This window comes from Oreochromis niloticus, linkage group LG14, assembly GCF_001858045.2.
Source record: "Oreochromis niloticus isolate F11D_XX linkage group LG14, O_niloticus_UMD_NMBU, whole genome shotgun sequence".
Taxonomy (NCBI): domain Eukaryota; kingdom Metazoa; phylum Chordata; class Actinopteri; order Cichliformes; family Cichlidae; genus Oreochromis; species Oreochromis niloticus.
In genome coordinates this window covers 32,297,865-32,317,447 of record NC_031979.2, presented here as the reverse complement: position 1 = coordinate 32,317,447, position 19,583 = coordinate 32,297,865, and the positions used below count along the sequence as shown (strand labels likewise).

The following is a 19,583-nucleotide window of genomic DNA, read 5'->3' as shown; positions in this document are numbered from 1 at the left end:
AATATCAGACCTTTCAAGCAATTTCTGTTCCCGTGAAGTTTAGACCCTTTTAGTCTGTGTACTTTTAAGGCCTTTTTATTATTTTGAGGATAAGCTATTTTGTCCTGGATAGCCACTGTATCTTTTATAAACTGTCAAGCATCCTCATACAGCCAATTTTCAGTATAAAAGAAACTCAAAGGTTTGCAATTTTGTAACTTGATGGTAGTTCTTAAACTGTTTTTATTGTATTAAAGATAATTTGGATCCTTCTTAAGGAGAGAATTTAAAGCTTTTTCAAGTATAAGAACAAACTGTATGCAAGCATGTAATCATAAACCTACTTTTGCCATTTACACTTTAAACCTGTAAAACAGCTGGTACTTAATAGTACTTAATGAGTCTTTTATATTTTTAATGAGTCTATTACATAAACACAGTTTTAGTCCTATATACTGTATCTGTGTCGATTTTTTTTACTTTTGAGGGTTTTTTTAGGTAAGGACTGTTGAAGAGAGAATAATTAAGGTGAGAAGCAATTAGTGAGTCATTGTCAACAATAGATATGAGAACACTGCATACATTTGAACTGAGTGGGCTGGCAAATAAAAGGCGAAAGGCATTTTAGAGTCTTTGCCTTGTTTTGTTTTTAATTATAAATCCAAAAGAAAGTTGAAATATTCCCTTACATGCCCGATCTTCACTCATTATTAGAACTTCACCTCAGCAGGCCCACACGTTAACCTTTACATAACTGAGATATGAAACATATTAGCTTCACTTGCACAATTAAGAGTAAAAATAACAACTGCAAGCAGGAATGAGGAAACCAAGTACTTCAGCAAGGCTAATTCCCCATAACAACTTCATGTGATCATGTCAAAAGTAAGGCTTTTTCAGTTGGCTGCATAATGCTTCTAAGGCTTAACTTGAAGACTATCAGGACTAGTTATGATGGCAAGTCAATTAGGCTGACATGACTAGTTGACATATCTTGACCTTGGCACCCCCGCACTTTTACCAGATGCCAGCGCCTAATTATACGCAGAAATATTGAACATTATTTGGCAATACCTTTTTCCTCTAAAATATATAATATGATCACTTCCAATTTTCTTTGTGCTGTTTGTGCTGCTTGTTAATTTCAGTGACAGGGCTACAGTTTACCAGATTTCCTTAAATGCTTGACTTGCATGCTACTTGTTCTGGTGGGGAGCAGAGCCAAAGTTTAACATGTAATGGGTGAAGTAGATTAGATGAAAAGTTGTTGAAAAATGCAATAAACACTGCCACATATATACAGATATATGCGGCAGTGTTCATTGCCATATATGGCATACATGAGATTGCATCTAATTATAACATGGCTGTGCAGTTTAGCGCAGCTATCAGGTTCCTCCACAGTCACTAATCCTACAACACAAGGGAGTGACTGAAGTCGTTCTTTACAGAGCATATTCAAATACAAAATATTGTATTCATGTCTTTTGATTTATTTGTTCCTGTTTCATTTAGGCATTCAGTCTGAGAATTTCTTCACTGTTTTCCTACTTTTTATGGATGCACTTCCTTTTATCCTGTCTCCACTGCCTGTGTCAACCCGTGTGTAATTCCCTCCCCCCGCAGAAAGCGCAGAGTGGAGGAGTACTGGTTAATGAAAGATTTTAACCAGAAATACTTTTTATACTTAAAAGTCGACTGACTTGGGTCCACAGGAATGTCCTCAGTCTGAAGAAGATCAGATGAATGATTATTAAGTAAACCACAGAACACACAGATAGAAGTTACTGAATTCATTGAGAAGTTAAGTTTGACTTTGTAACTTGATGTGCATCTTGGCATGCTCAAGAAGTAGACATTAAAGGTGATGAAAAGAATGAAGTGACTGCCCCCAGTTGGCGTTCAAATATACAAACCAGTCAGTTTGATGGACGAGAACTGTTCTGCTGTCTATGCAGCTTCGCTACTTGGCCCACAATTATAAGTGAATCATGCACTCGGTTAGCTATATAGACGTCATCACTGTAGTTACTTTGACCCTTTCATTAAATGCAAAAAAACTGCTGCATTTCTTTCCTCCTTGTGATTTCAGTTGTAACTGTAATTAGATCTTCTCTTGAATCAAGGACCTGATTCCTACCATGTATATCATTGGTTTATACCGTACATCTGTGTTTCATTAGGCATATTAAAGATGGAAACCAGATTTCAACTGAGTACTGTTTATTTTTGTCTTGTCCAACAGTTTAAAACTCCCTGGTGTATATGTGAAGGTGTGTATGTCTTTTAATGTGTGAAAATGTGGAGAATTTTTGTGTAGCTCTCATCCAAGCTGTTATTTGAGGGAGGAAAAAAAATGAAACAATAGTCAGTTGCAAGTTGATGTTGCCTAATTGGGGAAATTAAGTACATTTTTTAATATCCTACATAAACTTTTGAAAACTGTTGACAAGGCAGGCAGAAAAATATAGATATAAAAGAGCATTAATCAGCTATTAAATAGTTCTGTGCAACTTTTTTGTAAGCAGCAACAGAAGTTAAACTCATGGTGAGGTGTCTGTCTGTTCCCATTTAGTTCTTTTCTTTATTCCATGGATCAAAGAGAAAGTGGGAGGTTTTATATAAGGCAGGTAGGGTTCAGGAAATGATAACCTAGTCATTTTTTTCCCATTGAGCGCATTAGATCAGAGACTGTTGAAGCACCTCTAATTCTTGAGTGGACATGTTACACTCTGGTTGACTCATCAATCCAAACAAAGAGAAATTGCTCTTGGCTAGTTCTGGCTCATTGCTATTAAGTCAAAGGTATAATACTTTGTATGAAGAAGACTTTACAAGCTAAGTAAACTTGTTCATAAACTTGTATTTTTATGCATACAAATTTTAGAGACACAGACAAAGAGCTTACTACTGTGCTGCCTGTGGCTGTAACAATGATTGCAGCAGGTCAGCCTTGTAACTTTCTGACTGCAGCTTGAATCAATTTTCTTTGTTATTGGATCATATTTGGACCAGTTCACGTGCTATGCTGCAGTGTTTTGTTTCTGATTGCCACATTTGTAAATATGCCTCCAATCTTTATTGGACTTTAGCTTGCTTCTATTCATCAGCAGTTATTACTAAGGCTTGTAAATACTGTTGCCATACAAAAAATTACTATGAAATTCTCCTGCTGTATTGTTAAATTCTTGTGACTCATTTAAATCTTTTAAAAAATTTCCACTGGCAGTCACATGCACTTGTGTTTTCATAGCTGGAAGGTTTTGGAGTACAAAAAATTACAGTACTCTCTGGAGGTTGTCAAAAAAGACATTTGATCACAAGTTAAACTGTAGAATACAATAAAATCACAGATTTATACCTAGCAGTGGGGAGTATCCAAGGGTGGAATTGTTCTAATGATTTGTATTTTCTGTGTGGGCTTTATCATTTTTGAGACAAAGGTTAGGCAGTTCATCTGGGCTTATTTTTTCAGATCCAGGTATTATGATCAGGCACCAGTAAATATTGCAATTGTGTGACTGTTAGTGGGTGTGTACATGGACAGACAGCAGTTCATAAAAATGCATTATTTTGTTATCTGCTGTTACAAATTATCAAGCTTTATGCTATTGTCAGTTTTCCAGTGTTTAAAAGGAAAATGTCTGTAGAATTAGTAGGGCTGCAGTGATTTATCGAATAACTTGAATAACTCAATTACAAAATATCCTTGACGCAGAGTCTTTCCTTTGGTGACTTGGAGACTTGCAGTAGAAATGTATTTAGAGGCCCTTTTTTTGCATACCAGTAAAAATGTATATGGGTCAGTAAAACTCTGAGCCACTGACCTGGGCTGTTAGGCTGGACACTGAATTATTGTTACCATTATTATTAATAAGGACACTATCAGAACACCTCTTTTCAGCAACATGAAACATTGCATCAAAGCACAGGTCAATCCTCAGTTGTTGGAATGTTAAGATGCTCACTTTTCTTAATTGAAGGCACCACATGCTATTTTAAAGGCTTACAGACCATACTTACTCATTCACTAACGCACTTCAACGTGCAGGCATATGGTATAACCATATGAAATTTCTGTCATTTGACTATCCACGCGTCAGTCTCAACTTATAGAACTTGTAGCTGTTGTCCTGGGTTCTGCTTTGTTTCCGCTTTGACAACAAGTTCTGGGAGCAAAATTTTGGCACCCTTTACCAGGTGTTGCAAAATCTATTTCCAGTTATTATGTGGGAAGGGATGGGGCACAAGGCTGTTGCTCATAATTGGCAAAAAGATCTGTTATAAGAACTGCAATAAATGCAGCAACAGAGCAGAAACCAGTAATTTGTCTCTGTGTCCACTAAACTTTTTGAATGTGGAACAGCAGAATATGTTTTGCCTGAAGTGTGTCTTGTTTTCAGCAACATGCATCTGCTTGTTCCCATTTTGTGAAAGTGGAAAAGCCAAATAAAGTAAAATCTGGTGCAAAAGCGAAGTCTGCAAATTATATATGGTTATTGTGTATAGTCCAAGGAGGTTACATTAAATTTGCATTAAATTACATTACATTTTTCTTTATAATGCACAATAAAATTTGATTCATGTGTCTTCAGTGTGCTTTTCATCTGTGGTATGCCTCATCTGATGCTCAGCCCATCTGATTTTCCAGATCTTTCTGCTGCCGTCCAGAAGTTCTCCCAGTCTCTGCAGGAGTTCCAGTTTGAGTGCCTAGGAGATGCAGAGACAGATGATGAGGTGAACATTGGTGAGTTCAGTAACAAGGCACAGGAGAGTATTCATCTCCTGCTAAAGTTTATCTCTTGCATCACATCAATCAAATTTTTTTATCTGATTTTTCTTTTGTTTTATTTTTTAGTTTCTCGTGGGAAAACAGTTGCTATGCCCACATGTATCATGTGGGCTACTGTCTTGTAAATGTCACGTGCTCAAATGATTCATTTATAGTTAACCTTTATATTAGTAAAAGTAATTAACGAAGAAAGAAAATGCTGTAACACTAATGCTGTTCATTTTTTCAAATAAAATCCAGCGTGATCTTGGAATGGGGTTTGGCTTTGTGTATGGATGTTAAGCTTGTCTGCTGTGCATGTATAATTAATGCTATTGATTTGCTTATGATGCTTTTCCTGTATCTTTTCAAGCCTATAAGAGATCAAAGGGACTAATTGTGATCAGTGTCAGAGATTAATGGAGGTGCAAACCTCCTAGCCTCCAAGAGGAATATGAAAGCAGCTGTGCAGAGGGCCTCGTTGGCTCTAATGGGCATGACTCCCAGTTTGGCCTCCTCTTCGTCTTCGTTTTTTGCACTGCTCATTATCCCCAGCTTGAGTCCTTCGCTCTGTGGAGCTGTAGACTGCTGAATTACTGTCCATCTGTGAGGGCTAGACTAGATATCGACCTCCTCTACAGGCTGTAATGTTCATCTGAATGCAAAATGAATAGTCCTTTTTTCCCTCACAAAGCTGTTGTTACTGTGTGATGGCCATGGGTGCAGGAGACCAATTATATTTATTGGAAAAATCCACATCCAAATCTAAACCTCATTAGAATCAAGCACACTTTAATTAGAGACCCTTCCCTTGACTTCCCTTGTAATTAAGAATCTGATGATCTTAGACTCAACAATGGATGTTTTAGCAGCACACCTGTAACTGAACCTTTTTGGCGATGCATGAAACTGGCACAGCAGAAATGGTTCTGATGAGAGTTTCGTGCAACGTGTTGGGAAGCATTCGTGGACTGTGTTATTTATAGATGTTGGCAAATTTGTTTGGGCAGTCTTTAATCAGGATCAAAGTAAAAATGAAAATGCAAAATAGTGTTTGTGTGATTTTGTGTCCACATCTTCAGTATCCGTCCTCGCACTCTGTGCAATACTACTCTGTTCATTCACCATCTCAGGGAGAAAAGGCCACGATTACTATTTGAGGAAAAAACAGCCTGTTGAAATCAATCTAGTCATCAATGAAACTGAACTTTCTGACTGACATAGCTAGACCCTTGTGTGAATGCCAGCCATGATCTTGATGCAGTATTGGTATAGTTCACTTTGATGCTCCTTACTTCCCCACATAACATTGGGATCCTGTATGTGCTGCCAGACAGGCTCATCTGACCTTCTATTGATTTCAGTCTATGACTTCCTGCAGTGACATTCACATTCCAAGCCAGAATGGGGCCAAAAGATTGATGTGGCTATAGAAATTTAAATCTTTAGAAAAGTTACAGCCCCAACTCTTAGAAGGTCAGTCCTTTAGTCGACAAGAACTGTTCAAATGTGGAATAAGTGAGATGAGCACAAATCCAGCTCAGAAATGTTAAATATGGAACAGAAAAAGCATCATTTTAAGCACATAAAATTGATTGCAAACATACAGCTCTTGCTGTTGTCTAGTTACAGTGTGCAGAAAAATATACATTTAAAAAGCTTATCTTCCCAATTCATCCGTTCCCAAGGTACTAAACTTTATTTAATTTAGTGATTCATCAGGTTTATTGCCTTTCCTCCACTTAGCAGTGAATGATATGCAAGTTATAACCCCACTTTGACTCCCATTTCCTTTCTTCACAGTCTAATCTTGTCCCATCAGTGGCTCCAGCTGTGCCCTTTACCCCCTGAGAGGTTTTCACCGTTGATAGAGGAGCTGGTAGCATTAATAGGAGGCCAGCCTGCCTGCAGGATCACTGGCACAAAATCATTGCTCCCCGGTCTTTAAAAGCTTTGGTGTGTAAATGGACCAAAGTGTCTAGGATGATGCATGGGTCCCCATGCCAGGCTGTCGGGGTTGATAATGATGTTACTGTGTTGGCAAGCAGAGCAGCTCGACCGCTGCTAAATGGCTAGACATAGGGTGACACAGGGGCTGACCAAGACAGGCCACGTTGTATCTGGCCTCCTATTTAATGAAGCTGTAAAGCTATCAAGGCACAATTCTGTGTCAGATAAGCCTCGATGCATTGTATGCTGAATTCATCTGGCCCTGCAAAATGTAATATAAGCCACTGAAGTATAACCCTGATGGCAGGAACATATCTCTATCACATCAGTCTCTCCTGTATTGTGACAGTATATTGCAAACCTTAGCTGTGGGAGAAAATAAAGGGAAGCAATCAGTGAGTTCCATTCAATTGAAGTATTGTTTTTTGTTGGTTTATTATTCCTTTCTTTTTACTGCTGGTCTTGGCTTAAATTGGACAGCTGCATGCTTTTATTAGGTTCTAAAATGTACTGCACTGAAAGGTCTGAAGCTGCAGTGCAAATAAACATTTTAGCATCATGCCTCTCCAGTGCTCGTAGGGTGCCAGGACCAGCTGATGTTTAACGGCTATGCCACTATTGTTTTGATTTTTTTTTCCTGCTTAAAATATTTTTTAATCATGTGACTGTGTCAACAGCCCAGTTCACTGTGTGTACTCTCTCCGCTGTGAATATATTGTGAAATGGGGACTCATACATACTGATATATATTGACCAAACATTTTAATATGCCGATATGTCTTATTCTGTTTCAGCCCAGTCATTCAAAGAGTTCTCGCAGCTGTTGAACACTGTTGAAGAGGAAAGAAGACGCTTGGTAAGAAGGCAATTTTAGACACCAAACAAAACCATAATTAAGATTTCAAACAGAAGCGCTGCAGTCTTTATTGCATCTGGTGATTGACAGCGATTTTTATAACTTGATATACAACAATAAAACAAAATCGCATTCACAAAAGCAAATATTGCCAATTATCTAGTTAATAGTTCCCTCTTATTTTATTTTGCGTGCTAAAATTACGTTTACTTTTAATCTGTTTGCTTTGCTAAATCCAAACATTTGATTTTAAACATGGATTTTGTGTCTGGAATTTATAGCAGTCAGTCAAGACAATAGAAACATCAGTGAGTTTGTGGTTAAAGTTTGGGCTCAATGGTAATGATTAGTTGATGTAGTTGTAGCTCACAAAAAGCAAAATGGAACAGTAGCTGTTTATTTTTTACCATAATGAAATCAATTTAATTTGTTACTTACACTGAGTACTTAGTAGATCCGCTGTACCCTGTTGACCAGAGCATCACAGTCTCTAGTTATACAGCTTTACTAACTTAGTTTATAAGAACATAAGCTATGACTGAATTATAGAAACTGACATTCTTTAGAGGTTTTTATTCTTGGAAGAAACATTTTTCCTATGGGTTTCAGATGACTGGAAGTCAACAGAGCATAACATAATGATTGATACAGGTAGTAATATGAAAATACATTTAAACGGCAACAGAATGGAGAAACTTTGGCAAAACAATTTAAAGCCCCACATTTTCTTTGATGGATTTTTGAACTAAGATCGTTGGCTTTTTTTTTTAGCATGGTACAAAAAGTGGCAGTTATGGCTCCGGTTGGCTGGTCTAAAGGTCAGAAAAAAAGGCTTCCAACTCCGCTGAATGCCTGCAGACAAACCAGGCATGACATAAAGGGCAAGGGCATTGGAGGGGGCTGGGGGGAGGGGCTTGTGTCCCACCTGGTGTGAGAATGTTGCAGAAATGAGCCCACACACACACACACACACACACACACACCAACAGTATGGCTTTCATTTCTTGGAGGATAAGCAGTTGACAGCAGACACAATTTTTTGTGTTTGTCATAATTTAATTATTTGGCTATTGGCAGTATAGAGATATCTGTTGAAAAGGTGTGCACAGAGTATTTGTCTGTGCACACCTCCACGTCATCTTATCCATGCATGGTTTTTCTAGTGTAGATTAGTGTAGCCTTACCCCTAAACTCCACAAACGGTTAGAAAGTACAATTGTAGAGTATAAACAGTACAGTGAAACATAAAATGCCTTGTAGTATTTTTGCTTTTACTTTTACTTTATTTGTTTTAAAGTTGCACATCTTTAAAGTTTAAGTTTTACAACTTTGTTAGTTCCCCTGAGTCGATCTTTTCGTGCAGAAAAAGAACATATCCTGTGCCTAGCATTTAAAGGTAAAAATAGCTGTTTATGAAAGTGGCACTAAGAGATGTCTCAAGGCAGCAATTACATTAGTCTACATACTTCAGCTGTACATCTGATTTAAGAGGTCTGATATGCAAATGTGACCAGCTGCAGGTTAGCAGTTATAGGTTTTGCAACTACCTCAGACATTTTCATTAGGACTGTGTTCACCGTGACGGAGGAATCTACAAACTTTATACCGCCACGTTTTTTAGACTGCAGAGAGTAAATGTTTGATACCAAAAATTTTATTTGAGATAGCTCACTGAAGTTTAAGGTACAGATCTCACATAGGTTTCCATGTCTACAATATGTGGTTACATATATACAGCTATATTGACAAGCATTCACGCTCACATTCACACCCCACTTCTCACCCTATGGTAGCTGAGATGGGCTACGAGCTACCATATCGGATAAGTGGAAGATGATGGATGGATGGATGGATGGATGGATGGATGGATCGATGGATCGATGGGCATGGCTATACTGTACCCATGCTTCTGTGTTCTTGGATAGACAATATTGCAATATTTTTCTAAAATTATGTAGAGTTTCAGTGAATGTGAATGCAAATCTCACAGCTGACATTCAAAACACAACTCAATTTTATGATGGAAATGTTAGGATGCCTGGGTCGACCCAGAGATTTTGAGTTTATTATATTATTTATCATTTCTAGTCTTTGGTTTCTTTCTTAGAGTTCTGTCTTATGGTTTATGTCTCTGTGTTCTATAGTTGCTCTGTCTCCCCTGTCGGCTGTATCCCCTTGTTAAGTTCGCGTTTCTGTGTTATGTTTCCTGTTTTACTTTGAAAGTCCGTGTTTCATGTTAGTGTATCTGGTTTTGCTTCCCTTGTCTCATTAGCCCTGATTTGCCCCAGCTGTGTTTCCCTCCTGTCTCCCATTTCCTGATTGCTCCCTCTGTGTATTTAAGCCCTGTGTTCTCATTGGTCTGTGTCGCGATCTACTCTTATTTACGGTTCATTTTGCTGTGTTTCTGTCTGTATAAGTTTACCTTGGAGTCTTAGTTTTGTTACTTTTTGGAGTTCGGCATTAAAGCTGTATTTAAGTTCACCTTTTGTCTCTGACTGTCTGCACTTTGGGTCCTATTCCTGCCTGCACACAGCCGTCACATAACAGGAAAGAGTTGCACTTTAAAGAAATGGGTCACCTCTCGTTAGACTACATACCTTTAAGGAATAGTGTGTCATCCTAATCATGTTACAAGAATAAAGGTAACATTAATAAATGTATGTCACCTGCAAAACATGTTTCTTTTTTTTTCTTTTTTTCCAAAGCTCAGATGCCTACAGATGCATTAGATCATGCGTCTTCTTCGCAGTGTGTCAATTATTGCCAATCTATTTCACTGGCATCGCCTATTTTAACCAAGGTTAACCTTTTATTTAACCAGGAAGTGAACTTTTGAGATAAAGAATCTGTTTTGCAAGCATGTCCTAGGTTGATAATGGCAACATTAAGCTAGTATGTGTTTTTGTTTGGTTTGTTTTGGGAGGGTTTTTCACTAATCTGAGCTCCCAGAAAAAAACCTGAAGAAGCACCCCAGGAGCTTCTTGCTGTGAGTCATTAGCAAAGCAACAATTGATAAATCATTATTCCATGTGCTCTTTGGATGTTGCATCAATGCAACACCCAAGGAGCATTTTCTATGCGTAAACATAATTATCATCTAATAAAGACCAGCAGGCCTTTCATTAGTGTGGTTGCCAGGCAGGCCCTGAGTCAGAAGGAGACTGTTTAAGAGCTTTGTATTTGAACTTTTCTGTATTTGAACAGTGATCGTGGAGATTTCGTCTGCTTTCTCACAACATCAAAATTCTTACTTAAGTTAATGTTCACTGTCTGGGCCCAGGATATGCTCATAGAGTTGATTCTTGCGACATTAGCTGCCTGGATAAATAATACAAATAAGCTGCTGATTCTTTTCACATTTCTAAGTACTTGGTTAGATTTAGGAGAAAAATTGGTTTAAGAAACCTACATGCTGAAGAGGGATGCTTATCTAGTGCATTTAAATGTACCATCCTTTACAAGCGTCCATACACGACAAGTTGGGAGTGCCTGACTTTTCTCACTATTGCCTTAATTGGTGTGTCATGAGCTTGTGCTTGAATAAGAGAAAGCAGTAGCTCTGACACCTGTGTCGCTCTGAGCTAGAAAGTAGTTCAGGAAGTGATGCAGAGCTTTCTAATTAAGACACCTGCGTATACAGAGCATTAATGCAATGAAGAAAGTGCCAAAGTCTTCTGTATCTTAATTTAAATTCATATACCACGGGTAGTCTTAATTGCTTGTTTGTGTGCCTGCAGCACCACTTCTAACAAACTTGATACTGAGTATGGGTGCATAGATGGTAGCATGAAATACAGCAAAATGTGTGTGTACGGTATATTAACTTGTGGGTGTGAAACACCGGTGTAACCTTAGAAATGAAAATCTTGGGCTATGATGGAACCAGTGGTGGGCATAAATGCTTCTTGCATGATTAGTTAGAAATATCTAAGGAAATAAATGCGTTTTGGATGCACTGAGAGTCTAAGGTGTGCACAGGTTATATATACAGGTTTGTCCTCTCCTGAAGAAACATGCAATGTTGTTGTTTGTTTGTTGCTTTTTGTATCTTTGTGTGTAATTCTCTTCCTCTGGGATGCTGGTGGTCATCTGGGGGCTGACAAAGAGAGTATAATTTATCTGTGCATTTATTAGGATTCAACACAAATACTAGGAAGCTGACACTAGGGCTACTGTAGACATAAAATTAAAAACTGACAGGACAGATACATTTGCATTAATATGTAAATATTATGTAGTCGTGCCATTTCAAAATGGTGAAAGAAACAAAAACAAGTCAAAATGACAAGCAGAGACAAGCTGAACTGGATAAGAGAATTTAAATGACGGCACAGCTGAGAATCCAAAGTCATAGAAGTAAATTTAATAAATCAAAGCGGCTATGACTAGGCAAAGAAGCTATGGGATGCAGCACTTCATTCATCTTTGATAGATTTAATAAGTAAAAACATATTCATAGCACACACACACACCCACTTCCCCCCCTACTTGCTTGAAAAGTATCCTCTTTGCATCATCTCGCCTCTCTTCACCTAACAGTCTTCTGTCGCCTCAGATCTCTGGAATATGCAAGAAACATGATTCTGATCTCTGCACTTTGAGCTGATTGTAATGTGATGCAGGAAGAAACGCTTTTTCTTACGGTTTTCTTTCCTTCTTTTTTTTACCTGTGTGCATTCTAAATCTCTTGGGACACAGGTGCAATGTAACTAATGCCTTAGATAAACTTTGTATTTTTTAAATCCCCATGGTGTGAAAAAGTGACTTTTTGATATCGTTTTCCAAGAAGATTATACGAGGATTTTGTTTACTTTGAACTGAATGCAGCCTTTTTTTCTCCATTGCTCCTATATATGAAATGGAAACTTTGAATGACTCACATGACTCGGGGCATAAAACTGTGAATGATGCTCCTCAGTAAGCTACAACAAGTACTTTGCTCATCGTTAAGCTAATTTTTATAGAGCCAAACTAGTTATACCCAGATCGCTAATTGATATATACTTCCTAGTTTCCACTACAATAGCATCTTGATTTGATTTGAATTACCATTCAAATGCTTTCAGAAAGCTTTGATGAGTTCAAGAATGTCATATTTGTCTTTTAATCACTCTTTTTTGTAGTAGATCAAATAAAAAACCAACTGCCCTCAAACTGTTAGCATACATCATTTTTGTACAGAGAAGGTCAAACATCCATAAATGACCACAAAACAAAAAATGAATGCTGTAGCACCCAGAAATTAAACCCCTTTCAAGTCAAGAATAAAAGCTGATTAAAAAAGGTTAATGATACCACAGAGCTTATAGAGCTTTTAAATGACTTGTTTTGCTATAAACGACATATTGGTGGCAACAAGCCACTTATTTAGGAATAAAAGAAAAAGGGTTTAATAACAAACCCTTTAGATTCTCTAAACTTGCAGTCAGTTTAGATCTCAGCTGAAAATTAATAATGAATTCATTTTTATTTGAAATGATTAAATGAATATAAAATAAAGTCCAGTTTCTACCTGATTTTTATGCTGATATCACAGCTATATAATTTTCTTGTTAGTTTCTATATGACAACTACACAGTATTTAAAAAAAAAGAGCTGGAGTGTTTTGTAAGGCTATACTCAAAAGACTGAAATAACCCATTTACATAAGCAGTCAGACCCTTCACTTCATACTTGGTTGATTCACCTTTGGCAGCAATCGCAAACTCTAGTCTTCCTTGGAATGAGCCACAAGCTTGGAACAGCTTTCTTCTGGTTTCTCCTGTTCTTGGCAGAATTCTTTTAGCTTACCTAGTTGGATGGAAAGTGTTGGTGGATAACCACCTTGAGGCCTCTCCAGAGATTCTCCTGACTCTGGCTGAGATACTCCAGGACTTTTACAGAGTTTTTGAAAAGCTGGTCCTGTGATTTCTTACTGGTATGCTTTGTTGTTGTTGAAATGTAAAATGTGTCTGACTTGCCAAACATTGGCACCGTTTTGATACTGCCTCTAAGACTATGCTTGACTATGGGGACGACTGCGAATTGTGGCCAGATTGTGAAATTATATTTTCAGCATATACGCGCTTTTCTTTTCATGGTCTGAGAGTTAGTCATGTGCCTTTTGGCAAACTTCCAGCAAGCTGTCATGTGCCTTTTTGTGATAAATGGCTTCCGCCTGGCCATTATACCAGAAGGGCCTGATTGATGGAGTGCTGCTCTAATGGTTGTCCTTCTCTAAGTTTCTCCCATTTTCCCAAAGGAAATTTTGATCTCATTTATAGCGACCATTCGGTTAATCTAGTCTGACCAAGGCCCTTTTTCCTCAGCTACTCAGTCTGGCTGCTGATCAGATCTAGTAAGTCCTTTAGTGCTTTCAAACTTCTAATATTTAAAAATAATGCACCATGTTGTTCTTTGTAGCATTTTTAGTCCTCTTGAAATTTCCCTATAGCCTTTTATGGATGTTCAGGGAGATTATATCCCTCTATCTCATTGTTTGGCTTCCCCAGCTGTGAGATCTTAAATAAACAGTTATATGACTTTCCATTTAATTGAATTAGGTAAAGGTTGAGCACAGTGAAAATCACTGATAGAAGTAGAATAAACCAGAGCCTAACTGCAATTCTAATAAAGTCTATTATAGCATTTCTAAATAGCAGACAGGCACCTCATACTGAACTACAAAGATGCAACAAAAGGTACTTAACAGCTTTTAATTCACAGTCAACTTTTCACTGTTACTGTGTGGCAATGCACAAAAAGGAAATTCCTTGAATCTCTTCCAGATCCACTGTCTCAGTTTATACATCTGACTGAGACAAACCAGGAGAAAAGTACCGATAACCAGAAAGTTTCATCTCAGTCTTTACAGCAGTTGGTCTTCAGAACTTAATTAGCACATCTCAAGCCAACACATGTTCACCAAATGTATGAAACATTTCCTAACAAGGAGACTATCCTATGCTCAAACCATGAAATATTGTGAGATATATCAGCTGAGACTTGACTCTCTGCTATTGTTAAACCACAATCACTGCCAGATGGTGTTTCTATTTTGCAGGTTTGTTTCTCCTAATAGATTACAGGAGACAGATGTGCTTGCAGCCACACATTAGTAAAAAGAATAGAAAAAAACTTGTCATGCTCAGACAGAGCAGTTGAAAACTTTCAGAAGCTGGCTGTGGGGGAAAAAAAGGAAGAACCCCTCCATCATACCTTGTACCGTTTCACATCTGGACTGAATCTGTAAGAAAAGCACAGACTGATGAGAGTGACTAAAAATGTAGATATTTCAGACTGGATATAGAGGAAATATGCATGTCTCAAATCAAGGTCCCTGTCATTTCTGGAGTATTACCTAGCGTGCTTTAAATCTAAGTTGCCTCTGGTGCTTGGACAAAACTCCTACCAGTAGCACAATTTCTGCAGGGTTTGTCAAGCATGAAGCTTTTTATTGTCTGTTGGCTCAGCAGGCAGCCAGGCCTAAAATCTTTTTGCTTTGTGGCTTGTGATTGGCTTGTCAACTACCCAAGTGTGTTATTCCTCTTGAAAACTTCCCAAATTCTATCCTGTTAAAAAGATTTCTGCTATTATTCCCCAGTTGATAACCCTCCAACCATCAGAGAAATAGTGAAAATGGTTCAAGTTCTGCATGGTTTGAGAAGGTTCAGCATTGTTGAGCATGGATGGCATTAAGGAGAAGAAGGGCAGTGCCCTGATGTTGGGGCTCTTGGAGTGATATCCATATCCCCCTGGGATAAGGCTGCGCTGAAAAACACATTGAGTTTTCATGGTGCTGTTGCTTCTGAAATGGAAGAAAAATCAGGTATATTTTTATATTTTGGTTACCTTAAGAGCAGCATAATATATTTGGGGGTTGGGAACAATTGAATTGCAGTTACTTTAAAGAACAGTCATGCGTAAACACATCAGTAGATAAATAGCCCAAATATTTTAGTCACCTTTTGCACAAATGTTCCGTTTGATTGCAGTTTGCCTTTATATTCGAAATGAAATGTTTCAGAAGATTCTGTCTCTCAACTTGTTACATACTGATGCTTCATCAGGACACCTACCAAGACAGCACAGTAACTCAAGCAGCGCAGTGGCTCAGTGTCTGCTGTCACTGCTGTGTGGAGTTTCCATGTGCTTAAGTAGTTTTCCTTTGGAAGTCTGCGTTTCTTCCACTATCAAGAACTTCCTAGGTTTATGGTTCTGTCATTGTGCCCTTTGCGAAGACACTAATCTGGAGATGGACGAATAGCAGCCAACAGACATTCACAGAAGGAGACGGGTATGTTGTGGGTAGCATAATTGCCCAACTTCCCACTGCAAGACTGGAGCTGGAGTCCTGTCTATTCTTAAATTTTCCAGACTGCAACTACTCCTCCACAGTTATTTAAAGGAGTATCAAGAGCATTAAAATGCAATGTCTACAATGTCTATACATATATATATATATTTGTGTGTGTGTGTGAGAGAGAGAAATACACTTCTCAAATTCATTTCCCCCTTTATTAATGTAAAGCATTCCCTAATAGTCCCTCAGCTGCATGTGATGCATTTATTCCCCATATTGAATTTCCTTTGGTTTACAAGTCATTCACAGACATGCAATTATACATATTTTGTGTCTTTGCCTGACATTAAATGCAAAAAGTGTGTCTGTGGTGAGCAATATGCTGCTGCTGTTTTCCCAGGATTTAACAGTACAGTAATTCTGCTATGTGGGTAGCTTGTGTGCTGGCCTGTGAACTGAGGAATGTCCCGTTGACCCTGAAACAACACAGTGAAATAAAGACAGTCATTGTTCTGAGGCACATTCGTGTGGCTTGTTTAATGAAAGTCTGAAAAGTATTTGGAGTGAACATCATCAAACCGTTGTGCTACACGCCCCAAAGCTAAAGTAAACCTCAGTTAGTATGAGCAGAAATTTCTCTGTTTATCACCCAGATACCACTCTGGTTAATACATGCTGGCATGCTATGGCTACGTTATTGGTTTAAGAAATCCTCGACATGCAGTGTTTAACTGAAATTCTTTCTTGTAATAGATAAATGTCATTTTAATTTTATATGTTTTTCTTAAATCTACTGAGGTTTATATCAAGACTTTGGGATACTTTTAGGAGATTTTCTTGGAAAAGAAAATATGTTCAAAGTAAAGAATCTGTCCTATTTCATAATTCATTTTTGTTCTTGTGACAGTCACTTTTACTTCCAAATAATGTGCTAAATAATGATAAAGCTTTAACAGCATAGCCCCCCCCCCCCCAAAACCAATTTTCTCATCAAAGCAGGCCATGTTGATTGGTACTGGTGCATGGAAGCTGTGACTTCAGATCATGCACTGAGTGACAGAAACCAGGGAAATAACCTGAAAGAGTTGAAGATTGTCACTGTTTTGAAACCAGTTCATAACACACTAGTGTGATTTCTTTCCTCTTCATTGCTCTTGTTATCTTTATGCTTTCTGCTTGTTACTGTATGTTACACTTGAGTAAAACAAGGTCACTGATTCATCTGATGGAGAGCATTTTCTCAGTGTCTGGAGACAGCTGCTTCTCGGAAAGTGTGGAAACCGAGGCAACCACCAGAAGAGCTGTTTACTGATATGATGTATTTTTCTGTTGCTGGTGTCTTTTAAGCAGACACTGAGCCTTAATTGCTTAAATGCTTCACCATGGAAAGGATTTTTGAGAGTGCAACATGCATGCAAGAATTAATACAGAATATGTTTAAAAGCTAAATGTCTGCATGTTCTTTCATTAGAAAAGTGATCTCACTGGTAAAGTATGTAATAGACACGCCAGTCCAACGTGTCAGTTTGCCTCTCCAAAGCGTGAAATGGACACACATGCAGCACCAGCAGGGAGAGAGAAGATATTTAAAGCCAAGAAGTTGGTAGTGAGCAAAAAAGTGGGAAGTACATTTCAGGCTCCTTAATCGCCAGAAACGATTAAGCTAGGCAGCTAATATGTTTTTACATGAAAATGTGTTAATAAGGTCTGTTTAAACACTTTCCTGTTGGCACGAAATAAAACATCTCCCTCTGCAGATCACCGCAACTTACTGCAACTTCTGGATGCGTGTACATTTCACACTTTGGAGAGGCAAAGCGTGAAATGGCAAAGTGTGACATGCATACGTGTCTATTACGTGTTTTGCCGTGATACTGAGATGCTCACTCAGTCATTGCCAGGTGTACTAACCTTTATAATCTTTTAAGATTTAGCATGCTAGTTAGGCTTTGACACACGGTTATTATGACGAATAAATAGTATTGCTTTTTTAATTACTAAGTAGCAATTTCTAAATTAATTTACAATAATGTATAAATAACTTTGTAAGATTTACCAAAGTGTTACAGATTTTAGCGCATTGTTTTATAAGTTCCAGGTATTGCTCATATTTCAAGGTACTGGTAAGGCCCAAATGTTACTCAGTCCTCAAGTTTTGTGATGCTGAGATGGAAAACTAGGTAAGAATATCTGTTTATCACCACTTTATAAAAATCACGAATCCAAACTTAATGCAAAAACCTTTTCCATTTTGTGGCTCTTTTAATATTGCAGCTCTTTACCTGCAGACTGTTTGATACATAGGGATAAATGTGTGCAGACAGCAATCACAGCAGCCTCAAACTCTGGTAGCAAGAAAGGTCAAGCAGTCTCTAACTGTGCTTAAAACAAACAGCAGAAAATCCTCATGGGACCCACAAACCAGCTATCTCCATTTCAGCAGTTTCTTTATATCCTTGCTTAACAGCTTACTTGCCAATCAGATGTGTAGGGCAAACGTATCACATCTAGCCTCACACTGTTGTGTTACTTTGTCTGCAGCAGGTTTGCTTTTATTTCATAGCTCATAAAAGTTAGGGAAGAATAGCTTTGCAGCTTGCTGAAGGTGCCACTGCTGCACTAGATAAAGATTTAGCTCAATGAGATTGTTACCCGCCTGACACACACACACACACCTTCTCGGCAAAACAATCTGCAGAGAGAATGACAGACACGCATATCTATTGCAGTCCCTCTTCTAATAAAGGTTGTATCCCATTGTCAGCATGAAATAGAAAGTTTTATTTTGTCATGATGATACGGGCGATAATGTTTATTATGCATTTAACGCACTGTATTAATTAGGTTTTGGGGGCTTTGCTTCCACATCTTTAATAAGTTTGACTAATTCCTTTTTGGTTGCTGCTGCTATCACTGTGGTTATTTGTGTGGTGTTATTGTTGCTGATATTTTTATTTGATGCCGCCGGGTGTTACTAGGTGTAATACGATTCAGGACAAAGAAGTACAGACGTCGAGCACGCAGTCTTTTTCATGTAAGGCACACCCACTCGTGTTATTGCATTTAAAGGCTGCGCCAGCAGTGCTTGTTAACATTCCTCAGATAGTCATCAGCACTGTTTCTCTGCTGGTTTTCATAATAAATTTGCACAATTATACATTCAAATTAGCTGCATTTTAGCCCCAAAGGCTTTAGATGACCATTTATAACTGACAGCTAAACAAAGGTGGGAACCTAAATGGGAAAATTAAATCACCTCCAAGAACGAAAGCCACTGTAAGCATGCTTAGTTAAGCCAATAACTTAATATTTATCACCAGGAGACTTATTCCTGCTACAAAGGAAGAAAGACTGCTATTCTAGCAAATAACATTATAGTATAACAAATAGATACTGACCAAAATCTGCTGATTGATATGGTTCTTTCTTATAATATATAATAAACTAATCAAACAGATTCAAATTAGGAAGTTTTTTGTATTTTTCTTGTTAGATGTTAAAAATTCTGGAAAATTGTGACCTGTTTCTGTCACAGGATTTTACTAAATTGTCACAGTTGACAGATTTTCACTTGCAAGCACCCACCGATAAAACACCTTCTTGTCAGGGCCCAGTTGGCTTTTTACAGAACTGGTTTCCCCGCCTGGAGCCACATTTTCTTGGAAAGTGTGCGTGAGGGTGAAACTGCTACAACAACAACAAACAGAAATATGCTTTTTCATTTGAAAGATAGTGCAGCACGGTGG

At 38.0% G+C, this 19,583-nt stretch overlaps 1 protein-coding gene across 4 annotated transcripts in view; it reads left to right on the top strand.

Annotated features, from left to right (window-relative positions):
* The window catches only part of arhgap42b (Rho GTPase activating protein 42b), a 71,629-nt gene that overhangs the window by 18,841 nt on the left and 33,205 nt on the right, over positions 1 to 19,583 (top strand). For all 4 annotated transcript variants that reach the window (XM_013274390.3, XM_005455072.4, XM_013274389.3 and 1 more), the window contains exons 2-3: positions 4,631 to 4,726; positions 7,495 to 7,556. In XM_013274390.3, the coding sequence (XP_013129844.1) occupies positions 4,631 to 4,726; positions 7,495 to 7,556 (158 nt within the window). The remainder of the gene's footprint in view (positions 1 to 4,630; positions 4,727 to 7,494; positions 7,557 to 19,583) is intronic.